General features: G+C 34.2%; 3 protein-coding genes across 9 annotated transcripts; 1 reads left to right on the top strand and 2 right to left on the bottom strand.

Annotated features, from left to right (window-relative positions):
• Positions 1-777: 777 nt before the first annotated feature.
• LOC102624937 (hypothetical protein) lies at positions 778-3,771 on the top strand. 3 transcript variants are annotated; one of them, XM_006467909.4, is made up of 5 exons: positions 778-1,429; positions 1,552-1,746; positions 2,003-2,117; positions 2,947-3,125; positions 3,237-3,388. In XM_006467909.4, exons 2-5 carry the CDS (start codon positions 1,555-1,557, stop codon positions 3,294-3,296), a joined length of 546 nt encoding a protein of 181 aa, XP_006467972.2. In that variant the 5' UTR covers positions 778-1,429; positions 1,552-1,554; the 3' UTR covers positions 3,297-3,388. The 3 variants fall into 3 exon arrangements, with proteins under 3 accessions (XP_006467972.2, XP_024950428.2, XP_006467971.2); XM_025094660.2 differs by having other exon boundaries at positions 780-1,429; positions 2,009-2,117; positions 2,947-3,148; positions 3,237-3,771; XM_006467908.4 differs by having other exon boundaries at positions 781-1,429; positions 2,947-3,148; positions 3,237-3,771.
• Positions 3,772-4,345: 574 nt separating this feature from the next.
• LOC102625399 (probable pyruvate, phosphate dikinase regulatory protein, chloroplastic) lies at positions 4,346-6,997 on the bottom strand. Of its 4 annotated transcripts, XR_008052282.1 has the most exons (5): positions 6,449-6,997; positions 5,395-6,034; positions 5,139-5,247; positions 4,777-4,914; positions 4,346-4,681 (listed from the first exon to the last, which is right to left on the bottom strand). XR_008052282.1 is itself a non-coding variant. In XM_052434738.1 (4 exons), exons 1-3 carry the CDS (start codon positions 6,866-6,868, stop codon positions 5,144-5,146), a joined length of 1,164 nt encoding a protein of 387 aa, XP_052290698.1. In that variant the 5' UTR covers positions 6,869-6,996; the 3' UTR covers positions 4,346-4,681; positions 5,139-5,143. The 4 variants fall into 4 exon arrangements, 2 of the variants coding, with proteins under 2 accessions (XP_052290698.1, XP_052290697.1); XR_008052283.1 differs by having other exon boundaries at positions 4,777-5,247; positions 6,449-6,996; XM_052434738.1 differs by lacking the exon at positions 4,777-4,914 and having other exon boundaries at positions 6,449-6,996.
• A 3,271-nt stretch (positions 6,998-10,268) lies between these two features.
• Positions 10,269-15,858, bottom strand: LOC102625856 (gibberellin 2-beta-dioxygenase 8). 2 transcript variants are annotated; one of them, XM_006467915.4, is made up of 6 exons: positions 15,789-15,858; positions 15,494-15,537; positions 15,181-15,252; positions 12,762-13,228; positions 10,899-11,220; positions 10,269-10,786 (listed from the first exon to the last, which is right to left on the bottom strand). In XM_006467915.4, exons 2-6 carry the CDS (start codon positions 15,497-15,499, stop codon positions 10,553-10,555), a joined length of 1,101 nt encoding a protein of 366 aa, XP_006467978.2. In that variant the 5' UTR covers positions 15,500-15,537; positions 15,789-15,858; the 3' UTR covers positions 10,269-10,552. The 2 variants fall into 2 exon arrangements, with proteins under 2 accessions (XP_006467978.2, XP_006467977.2); XM_006467914.4 differs by lacking the exon at positions 15,494-15,537 and having other exon boundaries at positions 15,789-15,851.
• Between the last annotated feature and the right edge of the window lie 4,625 nt (positions 15,859-20,483).

Here is a 20,483-nt window from a genome sequence, read left to right as displayed (position 1 = left end):
AATTTTGGGATTAATTATTTATCTTATGTTTGGCAAGTTCCACTTTGAATTAGATTATGAGACTAAATGTAAATTTAGTTAGGATTAACTTTAAAAATAATTGTCTATTTAATTAATTATTACTTGAATATCTAATGTAGTATTTAATTGAATAATCACTATATTAAAATTAATCATGAAAATTAATAATACTAATAATTGGTTGTTTGTATATTATTTGCTAACATTTTAATTTAATTTAATTTAACTTTATCTAATTTATATTTGTTTATTATAATTGTGATTACATAATAACTAATTTTCTAAATATTAAATTTTAATTGATTTCTTTTAAATAATATTAATAATTATTTTGTTATTAAATATTAATAAATAATTCATATTTATATTTAAATGTCAAATTAAATGCTATTTTTATTCAAATATAATTTAATATGGTCCAATCTAATACTGTACCAAACATAATACAATATTATATAATCTAACCTAATTCAATTAAATCTAATTCAGTTCAATTATAATAATTAATACAACCTAATCTTGCTTGTCAAACGTAACGTTATAGAACTAGTAGCCGGTTTGTTATCTGTAAAAGATACAACTTGTCTTTGTATGTGCTTAGGGATGTAGAGTCTTACCATAGTCTCAATCTTACCTAATCACCACTCCGAAGCTCATAAACGAATCAACAATAAATAAACAAATATGGAGTACATAATGTATTTAAATTTTAATACGTCACAACAGATGTATATATAAATCAGAAGTACACAGCAACAACAGCTCATTAAAACAACTCATCGTATAAAATAAAATCCTTCAACACAGTTTGGCTTCATGAGTACTTCAGTTGCCTCTGTAGTTCCATTTTTATGTCCAGATACCAACAATCTCATCACACTTTTTTTCGCTTGACCAATTTTCTTTTCGACTCCTCTTCATCGAAACCAGCCTGATAGCGATAGAATACTATTCATAAGGTACTACTTATTATAAAATTTTACTGCAGTTTTTTTCGACCCAGAAGGAAGGAAGGAAGGAAAAAAAAGAAAAAGGAAAAATTCTGGAAATCCAGAATTTCCAGCTGTGTAAGCGATATCTTGAGAAACTTGCAAGGCATTTCTACAACATTCTTTAGCTTGCGGAATTCACGAGATGTATAGGAATAGGGACTCATATATATTTATTCTAAACATTCAAGTTTTGACTTAACGGCGCAGATATTTTTATTTTTATTTTTTGGGTTTTTGATTCCGATCACTAATTGGAACGTGAATAGCGTTTCCTTTCCTCCATCGGGTACGCAAATCCATTTAACACACGTTCTTCCATCTTTCTTCAGCTTTTGTACATATATATACATACATATCTATATTTTCTTTTCCGGGAAAGTGACGACGACAGAGAAACGGCGGACGATCCTAAGTTGGTGAGCATTGGTTTCGGGGTTTCTTTTATTATCTCTTAATTAATTAATTCATGTTACTGTTGTATTGGGTTCTGTATGTAACTCTGCTGTTGTTTCTTCTCACTCCTTTAAATAATCTCAAGGATATGGCATCTTCTGGCGAAGCATATGGAATGGAAGAGAGCTCGTCAAGCACACCAAAAATTTCTCTTTTGGATCATGTCAACGGCTTTCACTATAACGCACTCAAGAAATCTGATAATTTTGTTATTGACATGGATGCCTTCTCTCATGGAATCAATAAAGATAGTACTAATAACGCAAATTCAAGAATTACTGTAAGTTTTTTTTTCTTTTTTTAATTTTCGTTTTGTTGTTATTATTGGCTTTGCGGGCAATTCAATTCAACGGCTCTCTCTTTCTCAAGCATAGTTGTTATCTTCTCTCTTTTTCTCTACTTTAATTCTTAATTTTTGTTAAAGAAACCGTTTCTTATGTTTAAATATAGAAGAAACCCCATAAACTTCTGATTGTCTTGTTTTATTATTGATGGCTGTGCTTTGGTTTTAATGTAAACGTTAATTATGGAAAAAGTTGCAGAAAAGCCTTTCGAGAAAAGGATCCCAGCGTGGCGGCTGCGGCGCCGAAAAGAAGTCTAATTCTAATGCTAATGACAGAGATGCCACTCTTGCTGCATCCTCCCCCAGAGGTAACATTTTCATCAATTAGACATACCAAATTCAACCCCTGGAAAATAATCCGATGAAGGATTTGGGCTAACAGAGTATTCACCAAAAGAGAGAGAATGTTACTCTTTGCTGGAAGGTGGAATTTCAAATTTGTATGAAAGAGAGCGTTAAAGAAACTTTAGCCGTAGACCGTTCGATTACATTGATCAACTTAGCTTGGCTGGTTGCCGAATAGTTTGTTTGATCTCTTACTGGTCCCCGATTTGCCAGGGAGATGCAAATCGCTAGAAACCAATACTTGGAATAAAATTAAGATTTGGCCAAATATGATATATGTTTGTCGTATATATGCTAAATTACAAATATTTTATCTCCAAGACTCCAACCTGTACTGGTCTCTCATTGAGCTGGGTGACCCCAATCGTCTAATGCCACGTCCCCCGATCCTCCACATGCTTCTTCTTCTTCTTCTTCTTCTTCTTGTTATTATTATTATTAGAACTACCATGGATGAATTAGTCGGACTGTTACAATTTGGTTGTTGTAATCTTAGTCTTCTGAATTTAAGTGTTGTATGGGGTCAAAGAAGTTGGTGATCCTACGGTTGAGAAAGTGAAATGTTACCAAACTGCTGGTTCGACTACAGGTGGGTCATGAAACTTAAATTGGGACTCGGGCCTTTTTGTTTTGACAACTAGTTTGGTGCAAGTTTGGTTGAAGAATATCATTGTTTTGCGTGCTGCTTTACATGATTGGGAATTTGGTGGTGAAATGTTAGCTAGCTAGCAAAGTGGTACACTCTTAAGTGCAAATTTGGTCTCAATTTACTAAGTGCAACTGTTCATGCAGGGCCTAGCACGCCTGAAAAGCCAGCGGGGGCTGCCATAGGGTCCACGGATATCCCTCAAGTTCATCACCAGATTACCATAACGACCGGCAACATCATCACAACCCCAGATAGCAAAAGCGGTTTCAGGAGAAATAGTTTGAAGCGTTCTTCTCATTCATGGGCTATTGATCCTAAAAGGGTTCTTCTCTTCTTTGCCACCTTGTGGGTTTATAATCCTAACTTCTACCAACATGCTTTAGCTCTGGAATTTGAAACGCGTAATAAATCTTCTTATGTTTGTTTACGACAGGTCGAGCCTGGGAACAATTCTGCTGATATACTTCACGCTATCCTTGAAGCACAGTGCTGAAGAAAATAATTTGGATTATAAAAGTTGATAGTAAGTACTGTGGTATCAAAACCTAAGTACAGCAGTGACCACATCATGAAGCTGAATGCATCACAGAAAGAAACATGAGCAGGCTTAGCTTATGGTAGAGGTTCTTTTTGTAATTACTGTCTTCTTTAAAACAAAGTGAGGCGGCAAAATTCACAACAAAAAGAAAGCAGCAGAAGATAAAAACTACAGGGCAGCAAAAGCTAACCGACGTTCCATTAGCATGACTACAAGCTCGGCAATCCTTTACTTTTTCAAGACTCCATAAGGATTTTAGAAATGAAGACAATTACATGCTGCATTATGACAAAGAGGAGGAATCTTCTTTAATTATATGTTATTGCAGAGATCAGGAAAAGGGGGAAAAAAAAGTGATGTGTTTAACGTTTGTGGTTTCTAGTGCTTTTCTGCCCAGCTTAATGGAAGATCGCAAAGTTACTTTTTGCTATTTTTTTAGCAAACTATTTTCCTTTCCCATACCTTCCATTTCGTATTTTGCTAGCTCTTTTTGGCATATCACCTTAGTGGTCTCTTTTTGTGGTTTGTGGTTCTCATGTGAGCCAGGAATTAGCACATATTAGAGCTTTCCAGTAATAAAGTATTCGCGTGTGCGCGCAAAAGCACGCGCAGCTTTAAGCTTTTTCTAGTTACCTGAAAGAATAAAGGAATACCTATGAATAAACCTATAAATGCTTCTAACTCATTATGCCGACCATTGAATAGACAGGGAATTCACTTACTCAGGCAACTTGGACGCAACTTCAATTAGAAAGCAGAAATCCATCCATGGACTTTCAACCTTGGCTTCGCCGACCACAAATTTCCAAGGGGGCAAGGATCGGTTAACTGTCTCTTTCTCAAGTTGATTCTTCTAGTCCGTCCACAATAAAATACAAGTTTTATTTTTCTTCTAAACAAATACAATGTCGAGATTTTCCTCTTAGAGCACCATTACCAACTACTGAACCTGATGACATCTCCTAATAATATCACAAACCTACTCCATTGACTTTCCCCATAGATTCACCAATCATAAACATTGATTTATTCGCTTTTTGTGTGGCTAAATTTTCTGACTTTCTGTAGAAGACTGCCATGAGTATGCTAATTGTTTTACATCTAAATTAATACAACTTTGTATAAGACCATAATGAGTATGCTAACTGTTTTACATCTAAATGAATACAACTTTGAGATTTCTTCTTATAAAATAATTAAAAGCTGATCCGGATAAGATCTTCCAACAAAGATAGAAACCCACTCTGCAGACTGTCAACAAATGTTCAACAACCACAATTTTTTTCCAAGCGTGGTTTAATCTCTCTTGTTTTCTGTTTCTCCAGTTAAACCATTGATTCCTGTGCACAAGTGATCCTGTTAGTTTTATAGAGTACATTCTCTGAGAGAAACCACGATGGATGATAAATGTTAGAAAAGACTTGAAAAAGGTTACCCAAATCATGATACTTCATGAATTAACCATGATGGATGATACGGGGGCAATCTACCTTCACCTCGTTTATTCATATGGTTTAATTGCCAAAAGTTACCATGTATTGACATTGATGACTATTTGCTTTGGAGTTTATCTCTTCATTGGATAAACACATAAGAAAGCCATACGTCATCAGATTGGCTTCACTCAACAATCTATTGCATCAATGATAAGAAAGCTGAAAAGTGTGATGGCTATACCCTGTATTCAAATATTTTTTGCAGAATTTGCAATTGATGATGGATCTGATGTTGGCTCACCATTATTCAACATCAATATCTAATCAGTCATCCTTGCATACGAAAGAATAAGAACTTTACCTCTTCTAGTAGCGTTTTGAGATTCGTGGCATTGAGCATTTGTGTTTCCGGTCATGATAAAGTCTCAATACAACTGCTGCAGTTTCTTCAATAGCTTTGCCAGTCACTTCTGCAGTAACAAACAACCAACAATTTTATTTCTATAAACATAGGGTTCAATACGGCTTAAATTCTGAATGTTTTAAGAACCATAAGTAAAAGTAATCACATAACTCGTAGGTAAACAAATGAACAAATGAAACTTGATTTGTCTCACCAATTACAGGCCAAACAGGATTCTGCGCAAATATCCTGCCGGCAAATTCTAATTCCTCTCTAACATAATCCATCTCAGAATAATTGCTCCTTATTTCATCTCGGAATCCCAAACTCCTAGCTCTTGCTTTTCTAATAGATTGCAGGACTAGAGGATTAATTGTCAAACCAAAAACCTTTTCTGGGTCTACTTGAAAAAGACTCTTAGGCAATTCTACACCCATCACAATTGGGACATTTGCCACTTTGTATCCCTTCTGAGCTAAATAGATGGATAACGGTGTTTTTCCAGTACGAGAAACACCTGATAGAATAATGTCGGCTTTTTGCAAATTTTGTGGAAGGGCACCATCATCTTGCTTAATGGTAAATTCAATAGCCTCTATGCGACGAAAGTACTCCTCACTAAGAGGAAAATTTCGGCCGGGAGCACCGCGGGGAAGGCCAGAAGGTGAGACACCTAGATGGGATGCAATTGCCTCCGTAATCGGTCCCAATACGTCAGTGGACGGTATACCCCAAAGCTCGCAGGCCTTTTTAGCAGACTCCGCCATGGAAGGATCGGCTAAGGTGTAAACAAGCATTGCCCCGTCCTTGGCTGCTTGCTTTATTATCACCATCAACTGCTCTACATCATCAATCTGACAAAATTGTTGCAACTACAATATGTCAGTGCTCACATTTTAGCTGATTAAATTAAATGAGATTTCAACATTAAGCAAAACAATGCAGATTATAGTAATAAGCATGGAAACATTTTCTAACATATTATGCATCTCAAGATAAAGAGAAGGCCTGATTCAAAACAGTTTGTCCTTCAATGATCTCTTGTTTTATTCCATCCACTTGGAATGCGAGGTCAGGTATCCCTTTAGTTTTGATAAGTACCTTGAGAAGCACATAATAAAAGTGCTTCCTGAAAAAGCAACAGATAGGGTGATTTGGCAAAAGTGCTTTTAGAAGAAACTTGCCCCATCAAACAAGGCCACAGATTTCAACATAATAAAATATCAAGGTATCGGACATAGGGGGAGAAAATAAAAAGACGAACATACCCCTGAGAAGAGGTGGGTATTTACAGCACAGTTTCGATCTACTAAACAGTGCTCGAACTGCCCCAACGCAGCATTAACGGCGTGCTCCGCCGTCCATCCAGTGCCGTCAGAGACCATGTAAATGGACTTCCCTTCCATCGCCTCCACGTTATCCTCGCCGTCACTTATTCTTTCCGGCTCCAAATCAACACCATCTCTGTCTCTAACTTTAAAATTAACAGACGACTGGGGGGACCGGTGGCCCAACCGGTCCAATTTACGACCTGATCGTACAGCGCGGGCCCTCGACCAGCGGTTCAGCTGAGGGCTGCTCTTCAGTTTCCGAGCCTGGGGTTTAGAGTCAGGCTCGGATGTGGTTTGGCCGGGGGCGGTCGGCGTGGAGTGGAGGTTCGGGAGGTTGGAACTTAGACAAGCTATCATTTTTTTTCACTATTATTAATCTTCTTGAAGGGAGATTTTATTCGCACACACACATTGATATTAGGAAAAAGAAGCTGAGATGCTAAACTGCGGAATGGATGGAAGCAACATTAAAAATTCTTCGGAATTTTTTTTTTTAAATGAACGTGTTTTTTTGGGTTAATTTTATATTATTCCTTATAAATTATTTTCTCATTTTTTAAATTTTAATTTATTAATGTTTTTTAATTAAAAAATTTCATTGATTCACTCCTTTTTTTTGTTATTTTTTTTTAAATAAGAGTAACTAAAGTTTTTAAAAATAAAGAGTGATATGAAGATATTCATGTTATGGGAGATAATCCAAAATTTTCCTCTTTTCTCTTCAAAATTAGTTAATACCAATAGTTGTTTTTTCACATCCAGTAATTGATTTATATGACTATCAAATTTTCATGGAACATAATTTAAAGATATTTTTATAGAAGACGTGTTAGAATAAAAACATATTTCATAAATATTAAAAAATAAATATTTATTAAAGATATTATTAAATTATATTTTCAACACCCACTCTCAAATAGGGATCGCATTCATGCGATGCAAATATAATATGATGTAAGATGGTGATGTAGAATTAATAGGATCTTTTTTCTAGGACTATAATTTGAACTACAGATGTTCGTTTAGGTAATATAATTATAATATACTATTTCGAATCTCCTGATGAAACAAATTTAATCACATCATGTACTATGTCGTATTAACCACGTGGTTGGATCAAGAATTTTGTTTCTTTCATGGTCATTTTGAAAGTTTTAGTTATTTCCTATTTTTCTATTGCTTTGAGGATTTTACTTTTTTTTTTCTTGTTTCAATTAGTACAATTATATTTATAATAATAATTCGGGTTTACTTATTTTGTTATATTCACGTTATTTAAGATTTGTTCTATAGGGCCTTAAAAATCTAATTTTGTCATTTAGATTTCTATAAATAATATATCAGACTTTCGAAAACATGTATTTCTATATCTTTTATCAAGCTTTATCTTTTCCTTTTTGGTCATAATATACGGTAAGAATCAAGACTATAATGTGAAGCACATATGGCAATAGTCAAAATCACTATGACATAGACAAATGGTAAGAATCAAGACCATTGTGTGATGCATGGATGGTAAGAATCAAGACCATTATGGCATTCACATATGGCACTAGCCAAGGCCATTATGTCATATGCATATAGAAAGTGTATCAAGAACATTATGTGCATGTTAATGTGGAAGATTTCGTTTATAATGTTTGATTATTTTCCTTTTATGTTATTAAAAGTCTTGTATAAATAGGCTTTTGAGTCTTGAGAGACAATCAACAAAACGAATCAAATCAAGAGTAGCACTATTGGCACTCCTCAATAATCCTATTAAAACCCCATTGTTCTTTTTACAATTTCAACCATGCAAGATATTACATTAAAAGACAAATAAAAACCTAACGAAACTCTTGCATGCAGCTTGCGCAATTCCGTTTGGAATTTGGGTACAAACTACTCTTTTTTGCACCCATTTAAAATAATGGAGAAAAAGCTCAACTAATAAGCCCAAGTGGCTAGAGTCACGCCACTTCGGCCTTGGCCGAAGTGGTGGGCTGCTGCCCTCACAAGCAGCGGTTCTAGCCCCCACAAAAGCATTGTGGGGGCTAAATGTTCTTTATACTTCCAAAAAAATCATTCTCCCTTGCGAAATGCGAGTGGAGTATGGACATCCCTCTCCTGTGAGAGGTTATTTGTTTGGGCATGTACTTCATAGAATTCAATGTCATAATATAAGTCCCAATTATGTATATCTGATTGTAAATATCAGTATAATATCTCTGCTACAATAGCAGTTGTTGTAAATATCTGTGTAATGCAGTAATCTGATGATTAATCAGTATTCAAAAAAAAAAAGTGGCTAGAGTCACTCCCTCACAATTGTAGGAGAAGTGGTTCGAGCCCCCGCAAACATATTGCGGGGGTTTAATTTAAATATCCTTTCTTAGAGTTTCAAAACTTGAGTGAAGACAGTCTTTCTTTTAAAATGGGAGTTGAGTGTCCCTCAAATATTTGAGAGGGTTAAAAATCTGAGCAGTGCCATATCAGAACTGATGTAAACAAGTCTCAGTAATTTGTATGATGTAAATATCATGAGCAATAGTTCTCTTAAAAAAACAATAATAAATAAACAGTTGACTATATATGCTCATAAATTTTTACTATTAAATTTTGGCCTATGGCGAGATTCTAAATTTGTTCAGTCAAATTTGATGAGTTAATTTTCAATATTCATAAACACATCTCTCTCTCTCTCTCTCTCCAAAAACTTTTTAAACTCCTGTGTACTATATTATTATTATTATTTTTGTATTTGATTCTTCATTGATGCTGATGCGTGCAATTAAATTGTAATAACCAGGGAAACTTTCTATTTCAAGAGTTCTGGAATAAGAAATTTGTAGAAGAAGAAATCTTCTCACGAAAAAAATATTATCATTTTCGCTTCTAGATGGGGGTTCGTTAGTATATTAAAGTTTTACTACTCCTCTTTTGGCAAATATGATTTCTTGCATATAAAAATGGAATATTTTGCTAAAATTCCTTGTATTGTCTTCTTATTTCTCAAACCCCACTACATTTTCTTTTTTATGTAAATTGAGGCAAACTATTAGACCTCCGTTCTTTATATAGATCTTATTATTATTATTCAATCATTGTGAACAAGGGCATCATGGGAATTGAAGGTGGTGTTATAAGAGGAAAAGTCAGTTTTGCAATTATTAAATGGGGTGTATCTAGAGAAGGGGTTGTGAGAGAATTATTGACGGGTGCCTGCCAATAGTACCACTCTCAAATCAAATTATGCTCCCACTCTTTGTCCATTCCAACGAACCCAAATCATTATCTTATACTCTCGTGTATTATGACTTGTGCAACTGGTTTTATTTTGCATTTACAATTTTTCACCCGAATATTTTCTCTATTTCAAATACTTTAAATTTACAAACATAAAGAAGAAGTCAATTGTAAAAGAGTAAGAACTTGATAGAAGCTACACTTTATCCCAATTTGTACTTGCAGGAAAGGTAATATTGTGAAGTTTACATAAAATATCAACTTTTTGAGCATGCTACGGAACAAACGAGCTTTATACTTTTTTTTTTTTTTTCTGAAATAGAATACTGAAATAAATTAAAAATACACACACTTGAGTTACCTACATCTTTATATATTTTGAGGAATACAAGCTTACTTATGTCGTAAGAGTACTAAATGCACATTTGAGAGGTTCAGCTGTGAAATTGGAGAAAGAGCCCTACTAATTGAGAGGCTAATTGTTCGAGGGATTATTTTAGAAATTAAAAATATTATAGATAGAGAAGGGTTTTGATAAGGATAATAGAGGGGTGGGTGCGAATAGCACGACCCATATATTATTATACCCACTTAACAATAGATATAAAGATCTTTCATTGTAGGCTTGTAGTGAATCACACAAAATTAGTTAGCAACTAAATAAAGATACTGGAAGTACGACTTCGTCCTAATACTTTATATTCAACTTTCGAGCTAGCAAATTAAGAGTTTTTTTTTTTTTTTTTTGGGTTTTCTGTTTTGGTGGTGCGGTGATGAGGTACAAATATTAAACTAATCGTAGAAAAGATTCATTTAATGACTTATAAGGAATCTGGGGAGCCCTACTTTGTGACCATACTTTTGAACGTCCTCCTGAACCTGCAGTCTGAATTCTCTGAAGCTAAACTTCCTGTAATTAGAAGGCTCTGAATTCTGAATCACAGTGTCGTACGAAGGACAGAAGAAATACGCAATCGAAAACCTCTCCGTCGACGGATTCGTAACAACGCGGTGTTCCACACTCTTGTAAACGTCATTGCTCCAAGCCTGAAATAATGTAGCAACCAAATATTAATTAGAAATTAATTATCACATCTCTTACAATCAACTCGAAATGATGTAAGTACGGTATGTATGCTGAGCAAGTACAAAAACGCACCTGGAATAAGTCTCCAATGTTGACAATGAGAGCTTCTGGATTAGGTTTCACTGCAATCCATTTGCCATCTTTGACTAACTGCAAGCCTCCAACCTCATCTTGGTGCAATATTGTGAGGAAGTCACTGTCTGTGTGCGGCATCAGCCCGTGTATCGCTGAAGGGACAGGGCATGGTGGGTATCGGTTCATTCTAAGGTAGCATGTGCTTGGCAAGCAATTTTCTTGGAAAAACGTTGACTCGCGACCTAATTTCTCCGCCAGGATTGCAGTTAACTTTCGGGCAAGACCCGCCACTGTCGTAGCAAACTGTTCCAGAGTTGAACTGCACATATACCCATTCAGAAGAACCTCACTTGAGTTAAAAAGAAAATAACAACAACACAGTCAAATACATTATAGTTATACTTGAACACATGGCTGGCAAAAGGAGCTGCGTGTATATGCATATAACTATACATGGGCCAGGAAAGATCAGAATTATGGGTCGGATGTTGGGTGAATAAGGGTGGAGAGTCAAAAGGCCGACTCTATCAATAATCAGCAAATTGTGGACCCATTAGAGGCCCGCTTCGGGGTCTCTTAAGCTGTCCGACTGATGTATCCTGACTTCCAGCGCATCGATTTTTTTATATTCACGTGAGAGCGAGCCCCTAACCATGCATGCAAGCAAGTTGTGTGCCTGATTTGATTATATGGTAAATTTGCAGAATCATTAGGAATTGCAGTGTTTTGTTTAAGTGCAAAACGAACTGCCACCAAGAAAAAGGTAAGTTGCTTTCTGGGTATCGTCTCTCTCTTTAATTGGAAAGCCAATTTGAGTACGAACTTCCACAAATTAGATGAAACATCGCACATGCTACTATGACTCTATGAGCTTCAGCCTAGCTAGACGAGTACTGTGTATTAATTAATCACATGAGCTGTGGTTCCCAACAAGTAACACTCAAACGTGAAACAAAACTAGCCATGTCATTGATGTGTTAAGCGGGTCGGATACATTCCCATATTCTTCTGCTCATGTTTCTAAATCATATATATATATATCCTAGATTAGAAAACAAAAATAAATATATATAAACAATATGGTTACGTTAATCTGAGCTAATTAACAAGGAAATTATGGTTATTTAGGAATAGGGATACTCAGTAGATTAAAAGCGTACACTCTTTTAGTTACAATATAATTAATCACAACCTTTCCTAGTCATTAATTGATTAATACTTTCTATTAGTATGAGATTTTTTCCATCACATGCTGCATGCTGTGCTCTATGCATACTGCAGGTGCTAGCTGCACTTGCCGTACAGGCAACATATATAATATTTTATATTCAGGCTAGAGTATTTACTTGTTAAATTATATAAAAAATTTAACTAGGATCCCATTGACTGACATCACATGCTCACATGCTCTAATAGGGGTTATATAAATGGGTTTGACTATTTCTCTACTAGCTAATAGTCCCAGCGAATCCAGAAACATGTTTCATTGAAAATTAATGTTAATCTTAAAATGTCTCGCCGCATTAAAATAAAGGTGTCATCAATTAAGCTATTACATTAATAAAAAATTTGGTCAATTAAGAATCAGATTGACTCTAAATGTTCTCCTATATATGTTGTATATGTGAATGAATGAATACTTTAATAATTACGTCATGTGGTACTGCTCTCTAGTCTCCCTTCATCTCTCTCCGGTCTTCAGGAAATAAATGGAAAAAGAGACAGCAGATACGTACTCATAAAATGATGATGAAAATAATAATAATAACAAAAGGAAAAATAAATAAAATTAACCAGGGTACGTTAGCGGTAGGTTGTTATGAAATATATATAAAAAGAAAAAAGAAAAAAAAAGGGTACCTGAGAGTAGTGAAAGCAGCAGCAGAAGCAGAGATATCGGCCATAGGAATGTGAAAAGCTTCGGACCACGATAACTGGTTGAGACATGTGGCCGTTGGTGTTCCCCAGCGGTAACTGCCAGCTGGGAAATTCATGAACTTGTCTTCTTTGCTTTTCTTATCAAAAGGCTGCTTGAAAACTTTCACTTGCTCTTCTCTCATCTTCTCCAGTAAATCTTTTGAAATCCCATGATTAGTAACTTGGAAAAAACCCCATTGCTGAGAAGCCCTAGCTATCTCCTCCTTGCACTCTTCTCTTTCTGATTCGTCGACGACGTTATCATTATGAAGTATTCGGCTAAGATCAATCAGCGGAAGCTCACATTCCTCAACAAGTACAAGCTTCTTGCCAAAGATATTGTTTGAGGTATCTTCGATGAGGGACTTGTAAGCTTGGTGAAATGGTGGGTCCGTGGCCATGTTTAGTGGCTAATAGAAGATGATGGATGCGAGTGAGAGGAGAATTATAATATCAAATTAAAAAAGGGCAACACATTAATTGTGGGAAAAGATAGAGACAGAGAGTGTAGGGACTGGGACACTACGTTTGATTCTGTTTCCCTTCCTTTTCTATAGATGAAAAGGTTACATATATGGCGGTTACTTTTCCACGTTTTGGACCTTGGAGAAAAAGTTGATTGCATGTCTTTTCTTCTTCTTCTTCTTCTTTCTTTTTACACCTTTTTTTTAACTGAGCTTTTGTTTTTCATGGTGCACTCTAGCTTTTCGCTTTCTTTTTCTCTCGGTAATTATTTTTTCTAAACATAAGATCCGATGGAAAATTATTATGGTTGTTACCAAGAGAAGGAGAGGATCAATACATGTTCTCCCCAGTGATTCCATTTAATAAATTATGTTATTTATTATTGCGATATTGCCTCTAATAATTAGCTTTCATTATGATACGATAATTGACACACATTGAAAAGTAGGGACGGGTGTATCCAAAGTCTTGTGATAAGACCGCCTGACGGAACCTTTGTGTGATGGGACCTTCGGCCGAAAAATTAATTGAACATAATTATTTCATGGGATCCTCCAATTAAAAATAAAAGAAAAAAGTACATTACTAATTAGCTCTTTGAGTTGGACCTTATTCAATATGTTGGCTAGTTTTGAGAGGTCATCCCCGTCGAATTTTTATTTTTACTTTTTAACCAAAAAATGCACATCTATTTATTGATATCGGTGTTAATAACAACTTGTTGATCTAAAACATAAGCTGCTCATCAATTATTTTTTCGGCCATGCACGCCATATATTTTTCCTAAAAATATTGCTATGGGTGAGTTTTTTTTTTTTAATATTGATTATAAATCAAATTACTGAATTATATCAGATATATATAACTACTATTATAGCATATAATATAACTGAGACTACAATATCACATTAAATCTATGAAGTACTTGCCCAGACAAATAGTCCTCACAGAGAATGAATGTCTCTACTTAGGGAGAAAAATATAAATTAACTCCACATAATCATACTTAATTGAGGGATGTTGAATCCATGAAAACTTGAATCACTGCCCTCACACTTGTGAGGAGTGTGGTTTAGCACTCGGCCAAAAACTGAGTGACTGAGCGGGATTAATATAACATGTACCTCTTATAAATTAAAATATCATTTACTTCACCATAAGTTACTTCTAACTATCTAGATATTTTGGATTTTCATTTCTTTTCTTAAAAAATGTTGTAACCTAAGTTTTTGTCAAAGTAACTGTTCAACTTATTTTATTTTATTTATTCTAATCACCATTACAACTAGCTACCTGGATATTTTAGTTTTTTTCATCCCATTAAATACTCTCTTGTGCTGTATAAAAACAATAAAAACTGATAACCTTTTTCAACGGGTTCTAGGAAAATCTTGTCTACAACAAGGCAGTTTTGACATCTAACTTTAAAGTTGTCTTTCGAGTTTCAGTATGTGCATGGCCATTTGAAGCTGGAATTTTACGATGTCCAGCTATGTCTTAAAACATGTGGCCCCTTGGAGTTGTCTCGTGGAGTGGGATTTGGTTAGCATGGAATCCAGATTTGAATTAGACTAGGCCCTTTCTAATTATTGTGCGACTTCATATAAGGATTCAAGGAAAATAAAAGTACTACAAATTAGACTAGGCCCTTTTGATCAAGCTAGCTATCATTCTCCAGGATATAATTAAATGATATCATCATAACAAGTACTACAAATTTTGTGCACTTTTCTCTCTTTTTTTTCACAAAAATAAAAAAGAAAATAAAGTTAGATGCCATACATAAAAAGAAAAGTAAAGTTCCAGAAAATACTTAAAAGTCAATATTTCTAATGATCATTTTTAGTCCATTACGATTGACTCAAAAATAAAAGTTATGCGAGATTCATTCACTTACCTGGTTTAATTCTGTGATGAAGTTGTCAGACTCCAGCATTTGTACTTTCTTGAATGAGGGATGCATCACTTCCTGCAAGACTTCTGCTGGTAAGAACCAATTCTGCAGTCTAGCTGTAGGGAAACTGAAAATGACAACCTAATATCACTCATGACTCCCCCCCACACCAACAAAAAAAAAGAAAAAAAGAGCTCAACTCAATAATCTTTTTATTTATTTCTTTACTCTACAGTAATCGATAATTAAGGCCACGAATTCAAACATTGAAATGATAAAAGATAAAAGATAAGCAAGGAGAAAGATATAGAGTTACTTGCATGACAATGCACGGGAATGTCTACGTCTACAAGTAGTTATCTGTCAAGCAAGAATATGTTTTTAATATGAATTTTAATAATTCTGATATGTGTAGCACATTCGTATGCATATTGAAAACAACTGTTGAAAGAAAACAAAAACATGAGAACAAATGGAAGATTAAGACATGCATATACAATATATAACTTGTGTTTTATAGAACATCAAATACCTATAGATTAAGAGTCGCAAAGATAGAACTTGTAGAGGAAATATGCACAAAACTGAAACAAGCGTAAAAGGATACTCACAAGGGAAAAGTTGGGTTGAGAGCTGAGATACATAGAGGGAGCAAATTAAGACTAAAATGCGTGTACTCCAATAAGAATGGAGGGGCAGATATTTAATAGGGGGAAGGGAACAACACACCAATAATTGTGGTGATGATTAATGCAATAGGTAATGAGGATTATCAGCCTATGCTTAAGAGAAGTACACGTTTCTCATAGAGCTATCAAAGATTTTTAATCCGGATAGACTAGAGTTAGTTTCTAATGTTATTGAACCGCATGGTTTGTAGAGTATTAAAAACTAATTCTATTAATTCGCATAATGTAACAACGTATTTGCATTAAAGAAAATGAGAGTGCTTGTATATACATATGTATTCCTTCTTTAGTGAGGACATTTTCGCTTTATTAAAGAATCAGTAAAATGAAAAAAAAAATTTCAATACATTGAAAATTGTATTTTTTTATTTGTTAGTGAAGTATGTATATATATGTGTGTATCAAGTACAATAATATATCATCTATTTATTATTAATTTTTTTAAGCATCGACAAAAATAATTTCTTTTTCCCTTTCATAGTGTCGACAGGAAGTGAAAGCTAGGAAAGTGATAAGGGAGGCAGAGACTTGGATGAATGAGAACCAAATGAAAATATTGTGAATGAAATTTGCTTGCTCAAAAATTGAAAGATACATAACTGGTTTTATTTTCAATAACCATTAATTGAAGGTCGTTTGATTTGAATATCCAACCTACTAAAATTCTCCCTATCTTTTCAGTGAAATCTGAGAAACAAGGCACATGATGATTAGTATGGGACCCAACTGTAAAACCAAACCTCTCGACTCGAGAGTCCATGTCGGCACAGACGTGGCAGCATCTATAAACACATGCACGTCGAAATATTTTACACGCTCAAATAGGGCTATGGAAGGACAAACAAGGGCAAGCATGTGCATTGCTTGGGTGCATAGGACATGAAGATCAAAACTGTAGGATTCATGCCCAAAGTCCTTCGAACAAGAGGCTATTTGAAAAATCTCCATAAGCATTATAGGGTATTTTAATATAGGTAAGGTTCTCACTTTTCCTAGACAATATTGATTCTCTGCTTTTGAGAAAACTACAAACATTTCAATTAGGCAACGTGCCCTGCTGCCAGTCGACGCTGTTCACTCATCTAACACCATGCGAAAATAAAGGGCCAAATTTTGCAACAGTTCCGCCTACGGCGCATCGCATTCTCCATTAAAAAAATTAAAATAAAATTGAGTGCTGATATTTGAACAGAAGAATCTAATACAATAAGGATAAAATAACTGTAAAATTATATAGTATTATAGTATCAGGTGAAAATTTAGCATAATTTTTCAATGAACATTATAATATTGTAAGTTTTACAGTTATTCTTGTCACCGTTGTGTCACCGATAATGCTATTTCTAAATCATTTAAAAAAAAAAGTTTTGTAGTAGATATTGCAGCTGCGGACTGCCACATTGCATATGTGTATGTACACTGAGTATAATTTTTTCTTTCGGTCAACGAAATTCCCTGGTGCTGGCGGGCTGCCAGGTTTAAAAAAAATAATAAAGATTTAGAAGATTAATCTCTTTTTTTTTTTTTTTTGTTCATTGATATTTGTTTAATATCGATAGTTTTTAAGCTACAGCTACTATGAAAAAGAAAACTATGATTATTGTAGAGTGTTTGATAAATCACTTGTTTTAGAATAAAATGTTAATGATATTTGAAAGCATAATTATCAAAATTTATCAATAATTTCATACGCATAACAGTTTTAATCAAAGAATATTAAAATTTATTTTAAAAAATCGTAAGTTTTTAAAGCGCAATAGACCCGTTTGGTTTAGACGTCAAGCAGTTGGCCTTAGGCAACCTAGTTCCTACACAGTTAAGCTAAACTAGGCTTTAAACAATCAATCTTTATGTTAATTTGTCCTTCTTATCTTCATTTTGATTTTTATCATTGTTAGAGGATAAATCTTTGACAAAATCTATACGCTTAAGATGATATAAATTAGACCCATAAAATTCTATAAATAAATGTATGATGTTCAAGTTTATTATGCTTTCTCTTGGTTTACTTAAAAAAAAAAAACAACAACTAAAGTGGAGGGTTTTTTTGAGTTGGCTTATTAAGAGTATCTCCAAAAGATTTTATTAATTTTACTCTTTAAATATTTATTTGCTTACCTATGTGATAAACAGGAGAGTGAAAAAGTATGTTATTCTCCAAAAGACTATTTAATTATAAATAAGTTAATATTATTTTAATCAAATAAATATTTTTTCAAAGGAAAAATAAATAGTAATTAAAGCACTTCTCTTTTTTTCTCTCTCTCTCTCCCAATAAAAAGTAATAAAATATAAATTGAAGAGAGAGAAACCAACTCTACAAAATTGAAGGAGATAATTATTTCTTATTTGAAGAATATTAATTGGAGTGTCCTTTAAAGTCTTAAATGCTGATGTGACTCTTCAAATAAGTAATAAAATATTATTTGAAAAGTCTTTTAGAAATGCTCTAAGACTGGTTAAGGTTTCAATATACTTTGTTTAAAGTACTAAAAATATATTCTTTAAAGGTGTTTAACATTAATTTCCTAAAATGTTCTTTTTTAAAAAATATTGTTTCTCTAAAAAACGTGTCAAGATATTACAATCAGAAGACTAGTGATCTTTGCAATAAGATAATTACTGAAACGAATTTACATTAACATATTTTGTAGGGGAGAAGGCTACCTCCACTCAATTTTTTTTTTTTAATTGAGAAAGGAAATTTGAATCCTCATTTTCAAATGGGTGACTTGAACTACTACCCTGAGAGCGTCACCAAAAGAATCTTTTAATTTTACTTTTTAAATATGTATTTGCTTACATATATGTGTGATAAATAAAAGAATAAAAAAAATAAGTGCACTCCCAAAAGACTATTTAAATAAAAAATATATTATTTTGATAGACTTTTTCCTCCACCAAAATAAGAACAATTATAACACTTCTCTCTCTTCAAGAATAATGAGATAAAAAAATAATTTAATACTAAATTAAAAATTCCAAAAGACTTTCCAAATAAAATTCTTCAAATGAGATAATATTTCTCTCTCTTTAATGATGAAGAGAGACCAGAACAATCATATTTAAAGAATCTCATTTAAAACTCTTTTTGATAATGTGAATCTTCATCAAATGAGATGAAGAGTCTTTTAACCATGTTCTCACATCACTACTTGACCAAAGGGCACCAAGCAGCCACTAGTCAATCATTTTAACTAAAATTAAAAGAATACTTATTAGTTTTTACAAAACACACATAAGATGAAATGAGTTTAATTTGGCCTCGTGGGTCGAGGTTTGCTTTGACAAGAAAAGGAAAAAGAAAAAGAAATGAATGTTGAAAAAGAAAATCATCCATTCAAATTAAAGATACGAGGCTCAGCTTTCCTGACTATGTTTTGGCAGCAGCGAGAGCGTAGAATGAGCTACCTTATCTAGAATCTGAACGGTAGATTTATTGCAGAAGCATGTGATGCATCTCTACAGAACAGAAGCAGCACTTTTTCGCTGTAATGGGCCTAAGGTTGAGCTGTAAATGTACGTTGCTTAAGTCCTACAACTGCACTATGTTTCTAGTAACAGAGATGTTTCTAGTACCATCTCTGTTACTAGAAAACCACAACCAAAAGCTAGCTAGCTTTAGAATTATGACAAGCCCTAATCGAGGACAACAGATACATGAACCATACGCAACGAAGCCCTGCACATATAGCTCAAATTCAATTCGCACCCTTAAAACGACCGTCATGTGATGTGTTAACTGTTCCTTATCTTGCCACGTGAAAGGTCGACGAATGCGGACGCCTAATCGAGGACAACAGATACATGAACCATACGCAACGAAGCCCTGCACATATAACTCAAATTCAATTCGCACCCTTAAAACGACCGTCATGTGATGTGTTAACTGTTCCTTATCTTGCCACGTGAAAGGTCGACGAATGCGGACGCCTAGCCAATGCAATCAGCGATGATGGTGAAGGCAGCAGAGAGCGTAAAAATGAGTCATGAGCCTGCCACTGCCTCTGTCTGGTCAATTTTTACAAAAGAGAGTGCTGGCATGGCCTTTTCACGTCATGTCGTTGTTGAGAATGAGAACCTCATTATTTTGTTGCTCTCTCAAATCTAAATCATTTTGATTTATGAGGCCCAAAATGCGGACTTAACAATTCGATTATGAATCGTTCGATGCGTTGACACGTTGCAATTGGTCCTCGGCCGAGTTAGCCCACGCCCATCTGCTGGAATCATGTGATGTGAATATGTATATATATGTGTATATATATATATACATATATATATCAGTGAGGTCTTTGCTCATTCATATTTCATATGGGTTATTTAGCCTTAATATTATTGTATGTATATATAAAGTTTTTAGTTTTGATTTTGTCCCACTCATGGGCTGATCTTCAATTAATTAATTTTACGTCCTCAAGGTTGTCAGAGAACTTTGCGGCCTTTGCTGAGAAGAGTGTATATCTCGAATATTGTCAGTTGATGTACGTATTGGAAAGTAACTAATAAGCATAAATTATTTTCTGTCTTGCGTATATTTGTGATTACTAGTGTGGGGTCATATTAAGATATATTATATATAACTTATATTAATAAAAAAACTATGCTCAATAAGTG

Source organism: Citrus sinensis, chromosome 2 (assembly GCF_022201045.2).
Source record: "Citrus sinensis cultivar Valencia sweet orange chromosome 2, DVS_A1.0, whole genome shotgun sequence".
NCBI lineage: Eukaryota > Viridiplantae > Streptophyta > Magnoliopsida > Sapindales > Rutaceae > Citrus > Citrus sinensis.
Note: the sequence above shows the minus strand (reverse complement) of the source record. Positions and strands in the feature narration are given on the sequence as shown.